Genomic DNA, 10,000 nt, shown 5'->3' with positions numbered 1-10,000 from the left:
TAACTCAGAATTTCAAATGGATGAGGGCATGCTGATAAAGGTTAGAAGGATTTAAGACAGTAAAAAGGAGCTCATCGTTGACAGTAGGTGTTGTTACGAGACACTGTAGCCTCCCTGATGGATGACTGCTATTAAATATACTGCAACAGCAGTAGTCAATGCGTTGCTAAATGGCAGTTGGTAAATTCTGACAGTTGGTAAATTCTGACAGTAATTTGGAATTTGGAAGTTTCTCTGCTTCATATTCTGTCATCACAGAGTTTAGAGCTTACTGGATGTGTCCACAACAGTTTTTATTTATTACCTACAGTATATATTTTATTTGACCTTTATTTATCCAGGTGCAGAATAACAACTATTTGTGAGGATGTGTTCTCTATGCTGCAGAGTCTACCAGGGGAGGCTGGTGGAGGTAGAAATCAGAGGACCGGCTCATTGGAACGAATAAGGAATAGTATCAGACACACATGTACAACGATCCCACCCTCCAGGACAGTTCTCGGTGGGCCGGTCCATCTGTGGGCTGCAGGGCTGGCCACTCCTCCGTGTCCCCCGGCGTGGCAGCCCATTGGTCCGTTCCCCAGTTGTTCCAGTGATTGGATCACACTGTAGTCTGGTTCTGTGAACCATGGTGACCATCTTTCATAGATGCTTTCTGAAGCTTTCATTCACATGACCGGCGTGGGTGGTGTGTGTGTGTGTGTATGTGTGTGTGTGTGTATGTGTGTGTGTGCATGCGTGCCTGTGTGTGTGTGTGTGCATACGTCCGTGCATATGTGTGTGCGCGTGCGCATGTGTGTGTGTTTCAAACAATCCTATCTTTTCTTTCCATCACATGAATCACACCGAGGATGAATGAAATAATCGTTGGAAAATGTTACAGTAACCCTCCGCATCCAAGTCTCTATTTTACACCCACATTGTCGTCACAACAAAAGCACACCAACTCAAATTGGGGGGTAATTTCCCCCCCCCCCCCCCCCCCCCCTGCCAAGTTGGCTCGGCGTGAGGTGGTTCTGGATTCAATAACCCCAATTAATCCTCCAGGCTTGGGGCCAGACGTCACCTCAGTCCAGTCAGGACTGCTGCTTCTCAGTCACAGAGAAGGTTTCCGTCCCCGGGACCAAAGTATGGAGCCGGTTTATAAACAGATGCTTGAATATCTAGTAAAGTTTTTGTCTTTATAGTCTTATGGAGCGGATATCTTACTGTATAACAATTTGTCCCCTGCCTCGTCTGAAATCTGCGCCAAAACCAATAACAAATGAAATATAAAGACAATGGTTTTGTCGTCAGACATGAAAGGGGCTTCACACACGACCAGGCTGACCCGAACCAGGCTGTTCTGGCTGGAATACTGTCCTTTCCAGCTCGATTTGATGACTATGACAGATGTGTAACCAGGCAACTATGACGGATGTGTAACCAGGCAACTATGACGGATGTGTAACCAGGCAACTATGACGGATGTGTAACTCGGCAACTATGACGGATGTGTAACCAGGCAACTATGACGGATGTGTAACCAGGCAACTATGACGGATGTGTAACTAGGCAACTATGACTGATGTGTAAGCAGCTCAGCTTGGCCCTGTAGTGTGAATTAGGGGTTAAGTGATATGTTTGTGTGGATAGATATTGTAATGTGGAATGCAGGGGAGGCTGGTGGAGGTAGAAATCAGAGGCTGGTGGAGGACAGAAATCAGAGGGTTCATTGGAATGCGTGGAATGGAATGACGCGTGTTTGATACCGTTCCTCATTCCATTCTATGCATTACAGTGAGCCCGTCCCCCGATGCCTACCTCCACCGCCCCCCCTGCTGTGGTGATGTACAGTGGTGCACGGTAGAATGCATAGCCAATCCATTGACTAGCTCTAAGAAGCCCACTGGCGTGATTAACAGATCACAACCCGTAAGAACAGCTGGACGTGAGGAAGAGTGTTCTCCACCTCGGCAGGCGTACCAAACACATGTGAGCGAGAGGAACAGCTGTGCATATTTGTACTGGACCGCTCCTCTGGAGCTCAGACGCCAACCGCTCTCAGATGGCAGTCTGGGAGCTCCGTGATGTCACAGGCTAGGCAGGCTAACATGGGGATCTTGTCATCATAGAAACCCACTGTACTGTAATGTATGAGCAACCGGGTTTCGAACCCGGGTCTCCAGTTTGGAGGACACGTGCAAACCCTCCATGCTAAAGCCTAGGCCTCACCTTGGGGAGCGAACGCATGTCTTCGGGTCTCAGGGGCGGTGACTCCTCATGCCAGCGTGGTTTCCCAACCACCCCCGCTACATGTGCATCAGACGGTCCGCAGTTGTGGATGAGTCATTCTGAACCATCTGGTTCTGCTTAGCGGAACGGGCCTCCTCTGCTTGGGGTACTGTAGGTCCAGGTTCACTCCGTGTGTGTGTGTGTGTGTGTGTGTGTGTGTGTGTGTGTGTGTGTGTGTGTGTGTGTGTGTGGAAAGGTGATAAAGCCTTGAAGAGGTTGTGGTGGAGAGACTTGTTGCCGTGGTGATTTTATAATGAAGGTAGAGAGAGAGAGAGAGAGAGAGAGAGAGAGAGAGAGAGAGAGAGAGAGAGAGAGAGAGAGAGAGAGAGAGAGAGAGACGTTTGTGTGTGTGCATATGAAAGTGCCATTCTATGCAAACCTCAAGTTTTAAAACCAATTTTATTTAGGAAACAGAGTGACAAAATCATACATATAAAAAAGAAAAGAAAATGAACCTCTACTTATCCCAAGAAGTATATCCAGAACGAGATATCCTAGTAACAAAAAACAACATCTATCTGGTATGATTACACTGAGGGAGGAGGGAGAAGGGTGAGGGAGGAGGGAGATGGAGGGGGAGGGAGTGGGAGGAAAACGGAGGGGGAGGAGGGATGGGTTGGGGCGGGGGTCCAAAAGTTCTCGATCTGATACAGACTGAATTGGAATGTTCTGCAAGAATAAACAACAACAACAACAACCACCACTACAACAACAATAACATGACCTCTCTAATTCAACCTAATAATCTCAAATTCCTTAGGTCTCTTGTCTTTGACGGGACTAGGTAGCAGGTCTATCTCTTCCTCCTCCAGTTCCTGAACCCCCGTGCCTCCCTGCCCCGCTCCCCCCTGCCCCTGCCCCTGCCCCAGCCTGTCTTTGGGACACTCTCCATTATAGGTCTTGACATAGTCCTCGACCAGCCAGCCCCTGAACTCCTGAGGCTGGCTGCAGACGAGGCCGGAGTGGGCCACGCCCGGGTGGAGCTTCAGCCAGTAGATCAGGTAGTGGATGTTGTAGTCGCAGATCCAGGGGTTCTCCCCCAGCGACAGCTTCCTCAGGAAGTAGAGGTCCTCCAGGACGCCGTACTGGAAGTAGTTGAGGCTGTTGTTGGAGAGGTCCAACTCATGCAGGTAGAGGAGCCCAGCAAAGGCAGCTAGGCGGGGGGAGGGGGAGGAAGGGGGAGGGGGGAGAGATGGAGGTTAAAGGTCTGGTTATTGCTTTCATTCATCTGCGCTACATGCTCCATTTTATCTTACATGGTTTTATTGAACCTTTGTTTTAGCTGGGAATCCCATTGAGCCTGAGGTGTCATTTAGAAGGGAGCCCTGCATACACACGATGCAACCAGGAAGAACATGTGAATGGTTCCACAGAAGAGGAGAGCAGGGGAGGGGAGGAGAGGAAAGGGGAGGGGAGGAGAGGAGAGGGGAGGGGAGGAGAGGAAAGGGGAGGAGAGGAGAGGGGAGGGGAGGGGAGGGGAGGAGAGGAAAGGGGAGGGGAGAAGAGGAGAGGGGAGTGGAGGGGAGGCGAGGTGGCTAGCAGAGGGGGAAGAAGGAGCAATGGACACAGGGTCAAAGTTCAGTCATTCATCATGTCAATGTGACACATTACAAATGGTGCAACAGCGGAGTACAAGATCCCACCGGGGTTGGGGAGGTCGAGGGGGGGGGGCAGGGGATGGATGTTAGCTTTAAGGTCTGTCGCTGCTCTCATTCATCTTACAGTACAGTTCATGCTTCATCGACATGGATGAAAAGTTTGACTGAGCTGAACTACACTCCGTCCCCCAGCCATCCATGACTTCTTCTCCTTCTTCTCCTTCTCCTTCTCCTTCTCCTTCTCCTACTTCTTCTCCTTCTCCTTCTCCTTCTTCTTCTCCTTCTACTTCTTCTCCTTCTCCTTCTCCTTCTCCTTCTCCTTCTCCTACTTCTTCTCCTTCTCCTACTTCTTCTCCTTCTCCTTCTCCTACTTCTTCTCCTTCTCCTTCTCCTTCTCCTTCTCCTTCTCCTTCTCCTTCTCCTACTTCTTCTCCTTCTCCTTCTCCTTCTCCTTCTCCTTCTCCTTCTTCTTCTTCTTCTTCTTCTTCTTCTTCTACACAGCCTCACCCTGCTACCTACATCAGCGGTGCCTCGGACCTGGCTGTCCACGTCAGCTACTTCCTGCTCTAATTCAAGGTGACGCCGGGCTGTTGACTGGCTAATAGGTTGCAGACATCTTTAACCAGCCTGTCGGCCGAGGCTGAGACTAATAGAACCTGCTGCACCACTAGCCACCACTAGCCCTGGGCCTGGCTTTGATCTGTCAGTGGAGGGAGGGAGGGATGGAGGGAAGGGTGGAGGGATAGGGGAGGGAGGGATGGATGGAAGGAGGAAAAGAGGTGGAGGGATTGAGGCAAGGAAGGAAGGAGGAAGGGAGGGGGGGGATGGATGGAAGGAAGAAGGGAGGAAAAGAGGGATAGAGGAGGGAGGGATGGAGAGTTGGAAGGGAATGAGTGAGGAGGGTGGAGGGGTGGAGTTTAGCACTGTCTACAGAGATGTGGAGGCAGGGGTGGGTGGGGTTGGAGACGGAAGAGTTGAGTATGTAGTGTTCAAGGGGTGGAAAGAAGGAGAAAAGGGATGGAGGGGTGAAAGGATGGAGGGGTGGAGCCGGGTATACAACAACAATACTGCATCTCTAGTCTAATCTCTCCCACCATTCCCATAAGCCAGTCAGATAGCGGTTAGCTAGCTCCTCCCAGGCCCTTATCTTGCTTCTCATGAGAGTCACTGTCCCGTCTCTCTCTCTCTGCTGGTTTGTTTGTTCAGGCCAACGGGACCACAATCAGGCCTCCATCTGACCCCACTTAGGACCGGAGCCTTTCACAGTTACAGAGGAGAGGTTTGCGAACACTTTGTGAGAGTCAAATTTGTACAATTTCTCCCCACAAAGGAACGGCCTGGTTCAGTGTAACTGTAGCAGACATGTTCATGTAAACCTCCTCAATCTTCCTAGCTAATGACTGTGTACAGCGCTGGCTGTCAGAGTGGCAGGAATTAAGTGATGTTTCATTGCTTGAGTAACAACTCAGGGAAACACGCTAATGTCAATTGTTCACACATGTTGGAGCGGTAATGGATGTTAAAGGCTTTGGTGAGCGATCTACCTCCTGGGCACGGTTCTCTCTGGTTCTGGCTCTTTGGAAGCAGACCTCATTAGTGTGAGAAGAATGAGTCTGCGTTTTTTTCCTCTCAGGTTTCTGCGATGTAACGTGACGAAAAAAACCCTGAGAACCTAGTTAGCTTTACTGTACAAGCGAGGTGTACGCGGTTTATGGCGCCGCGCGCTTTAACGAGGCAGGTTTAACAAGGTGAAGGGCTAATGAGCGCTGAGGCTTTGATACGTGGAAGTTCTCCAAAGTCAACACATGCACCGTACAGGCCTTACGCTCCACGCCGGGGTCCAAAAAGTATTTGAAATAAAGTATTTGAAATACACAATTCGAGGGTCTGCCTGAGCCTGCCTCCAGTGCCACGTCGATGGGACGGTCCCATTGGTTCCATCGCACCAAACGACAACAAAAGCAGCTCAAAGCAAAGTGCTGTATCTTTGCTATCTGAACCTCTGCTCTGTGTGCTAATGCACTGTTGTTTTGGTTTGTTCTGTCCCCCTTTCCTCCACCCCTGTAATCCCTCTGTCAGGCTGAGGTAGAGCCCCTGGCTCCCTGTCCTGATGAATGCTCCTCTGAGCGAAGGCTCTGCTCTCATTCCACATATTGCGCCACCACAACTCGTGACCTTTGACCCCGGCGGTTCCCTGCTCGCATGATCTCATGCATACCACAACTCCAGGGGTCTCCAGACCTCTAGAATGCTGGTTCTAGGCATAGAATTACATCTCTAGAGAATGCACATGCAATTTTTCCCATGCGTTGCATGAACTGTAACCACAGCACGGGGGGGGGGGGGGAATTCCACATTCCATTCCGTGCATCACAATGAGCCCGTCCTCAGATTTCTACCTCCACCAGCCTCCCCTGAACCGGTTCATTGAGGGGAGTGTGGCCTCTAGGGATTAAACTGTCTGGTTCCGCCCTGCAGCGTGTCGAAGGTCATTGGAAGTTTAAACGTCCATTCACCGGACGGTAAGACCCTTAAGTTAAAGCCGAGACATAGCATATAACACCTCCTATAACATAGCATATAACACCTCCTATAACATAGCATATAACACCTCCTATAACGCCTCCTATAACACATGTCCTCAGGTTACTGGCACGGTCAGTCCCTGTGTCAGTACCTGTGTCGATGTGGTCCAGACATGCACACACACACACACACACACACACACCCACACGCACACGCACACTCAGCCTCACCTGCGTCTATGTGGTCCAGACACTCACACACACACACACACACACACACACACACACACACACACACACACACACACACACACATGCACACACTCTCAGCCTCACCTGCGTCTATGCGGTCCAGAGTGTTGCTGCTGAGGTTGAGCAGCTTCAGGTCCCTGGCAGAGGCAAAGCCCTTGGGCCTCAGCTGGGTGATGCTGTTCCCTGATAGGTCCATCTTCACGATGTCAGAGGGGAGGTCTGTCGGAATGTTCTTCAACTCTGGGGAGGGGGGGTAGACGGGGGGGGGGGGGGGGGGGGGTAGACGGGGGGGGAGGAGGTTAAGGGGAGGTCTATGACTTTACCAAACATTGTACCACAACGGCAAACATGTGATGTGTTTCATACGTAGAAGAAAAGATGCGCTGAAGGATGAAAGGTGAAGGAGAATCTAGAACCGCTGATTTATTCCAAAACACGCCTCTACCCCTTCATCTCCTGTCCCTTCATCTCCTGTCCACATCACACACACACACACACACACACACACACATGAACATGCAGTGCAGAAGGCCACAGTCTGCAGTTGACTGAATTGTGTAGAAGTATTGCATGTGAGAATTCTACAGTACATCGAGGTTTCAACATTCCAAGATGGAACCCTTGACCGTGTCTGTCACAATGTTCTAGGTCTGTGCCAAGTCGGACTGTGTGTGTGTGTGTGTGTGTGTGTGTGTGTGTCTGTCTGTCAGGGACAGCCTGTTGATAGTGTGTGTGTGTGTGTCTGTGTGTCAGGGACAGCATCTTGGTAGTGTGTGTGTGTGTGTGTGTGTGTGTGTGTGTGTATGTGTGTGTGTGTGTGTGTGTCAGGGACAGCCTGTTGGACGCCAGGTTCCCAGCCTTTCAGGGGGACAGTAAGTGAAGTTCCAGGGCTTCCAGGTGCTTCAATGACTCTGTAAGGAGCCTCTGTGTCCCTGGATCCTCCTGCAGACCTGCAGCACCATACAAGGACACGTCTGTTCCAGCCATTGTACTGGATGTGTAGTTTGAGACATGTAGGTGGTCTCGAAATGCACATGCTTCCTTGTATCAACACCTCAAAATGGATGACTGTTTGGGGGGCTGGTGGGGTTGTGTCTGCATGGAGCTGCATGGAGAAACGCTTGGCTGAGGAGGAGGAGTCTCATCAGTCAAGGCTGCAGAGGAAACCTCCGCTGTTTATCCCACAGGCAGTTCTGGAGCTCTCAGAACACCGACTAGCCTACGGTAGGATGTCCACCGGCTCACACACACACACGCACGCGCGCACGCACGCACATGCACACACACACACACACACACACACACACACACACACACACACACACACCACACACTACCATCAGGCTGTCCCTGACAGACACACACACACACATGCACACACACACACACACACACACACACACACACACAGACACGCACGCACTTTGCACACACACGCACGCATGCACGCACACGCATACACACACACACACACACACACACACCACACACTACCATCAGGCTGTCCCTGACAGACACACACACACACACACACACACACACACACACACACACACACACACACACACACACACACACACACACACACACACACACACACACACACACTTCCAACAGGCTGTCCCTGATGGGGCTTATGTATTACAGATGAAAGAAGCATCACAGCCTTCTCTGCACCAGATGCTGCATCCTGATGACAGCTTGTGATATCAATCATCCCTTGAATGTAAGGAAATGTCATCACCACTCCCTGACTGTGGTAGGAGTGTGTGTGTGTGTGTGTGTGTGTGTGTGTGTGTGTGTGTGTGGTGTGTGTGTGTGTGTGAGAGAGTGACCTAACCCTAACCAATAGCCTAGCAGACAACGGACAACTCAGGTTGTCAGAATGTTAACTGCCATGTTGATGCCAAACACTCCGTGTCAGTTACATTCACAGAATGGTGCCAAGATGGAAGGTTGTTTCCACCCCCCCCCCTCCATCTCTCAGAGGACTGAGTGGATTAACATGAAGATGGAGGTGGAATGTAAAAGTTTCACACGAGAAGCAGGTCTGATGATTCACAGCAGTGTCTGGACTCTGTTTAACAGACCCAAGCATCTACCATTGGACCACGAGGACATCCTCAAGTTACAGTATGAAGACTAATGTCTCAGGCAGGGCTACGCATCAGGAGAGCTGATTCCAACTCACTACATATACATACTGTATGCGGGTCTGACTGATTTCTTTAAAGCTACATTATGTAATTCCTGCAGGAGTCCCCTGATGCCGGGCTGCATCGTTTACAGACAGGAAGTAGGATAAGCAGGAAGTGTCGGTTGTTTACTTTAAAGCTCCAGACGCCAGGCATACATCAGAGGAACGCTTACTGTGAAGGGAGTTAAACCTACACTATTACTCTCTCCTTACTGTGAAGGGAGTTAAACCTAACCCTAACCCTAAGGGAGGGGGAGAGAGAGAGAGAGAGAGAGAGAGAGAGAGAGAGAGAGAGAGAGACAGAGAGAGAGAGAGAGAGAGAGAGAGAGAGAGAGAGAGAGAGAGAGAGAGAGAGAGAGAGAGAGAGAGAGAGATTTAACATTTTCTGCTGACTAAACACCGACCACATTATCCAGGAAATCATTACATAATGGAGCTGTAGCTGCAGCTAGCGTTAGCGTTAGCGAAGGATCCACACCGGCCAACTCCTCTACACTACCTTACATGCTGACTCACCCTTTCCCCGTGTGTGTGTGTGTGTGTGTGTGTGTGTGTGTGTGTGTGTGTGTGTGTGCTGTGTGCTGTATGTATCAGGGGGAGGCTGGTGGAGGTAGAAATTGGAGGACGGGCTCATTGTAATGCATGGAACAGAATGAGGAATGGTGTCATGTAACACATGTACATTACAATGAGCCCGTCCTCTGATTTCTACCTCCACCAGCCTCCCCTGGTATGTATGTACTGTATGTGACTATTGTTGCCTACCAGCATACAATGCCCTTCTAACTGCCCCATGGTGATTCAGAAAGTTGTATTGAATTGATTTGAACCCTGGTCTACAGTGCATCTACACGTGTGTTTGATACCGTTCCTCATTCCATTCCACGCGTTACAACGAGCCTGTCCTCCGATTTCTACCTCCACCAGCCTCCCCTGGTCTTTGCGAGACTCTTCTACTATAATCTACAAGACACTGTATCAGAGATGAGCCTTCTCCTCTCTGCTCTTCCCACACAGAACCCTAGTTCTACCCGACAGTCTCCACCAACAACAGTCAGCCTCCAGTTTAACGACCCTCGTTCAGTCACTAGTGATGAATTACCCCGGGGTCCCTGAGCTAGGAAAGGCTCTGGAGGGAGGGGAATGAACAGCGG

At 50.4% G+C, this 10,000-nt stretch overlaps 2 protein-coding genes across 2 annotated transcripts in view; both read right to left on the bottom strand.

Annotated features, from left to right (window-relative positions):
- Positions 1-10,000, bottom strand: part of LOC310820601 (importin-8-like) — a gene marked incomplete at its 3' end in the record, with an annotated part of 150,833 nt that overhangs the window by 6,986 nt on the left and 133,847 nt on the right. The window lies entirely within an intron of this gene.
- lrrc17 (leucine rich repeat containing 17) lies at positions 3,003-6,885 on the bottom strand (the record flags this gene model as incomplete). The annotated part of the gene is made up of 2 exons (XM_083691823.1): positions 6,734-6,885; positions 3,003-3,427 (listed from the first exon to the last, which is right to left on the bottom strand). The coding sequence occupies exons 1-2, from the start codon at positions 6,843-6,845 to the stop codon at positions 3,003-3,005; spliced, it is 537 nt and encodes a 178-aa protein (XP_083547949.1). The 5' UTR covers positions 6,846-6,885.

This window comes from Argentina silus (genome assembly GCF_951799395.1).
Source record: "Argentina silus genome assembly, chromosome: 20".
NCBI classification, from domain to species: Eukaryota; Metazoa; Chordata; class Actinopteri; order Argentiniformes; family Argentinidae; genus Argentina; species Argentina silus.
The sequence above is the reverse complement of the archived record's forward strand: the minus strand, read 5'-3'. Positions and strand labels throughout refer to the sequence as shown.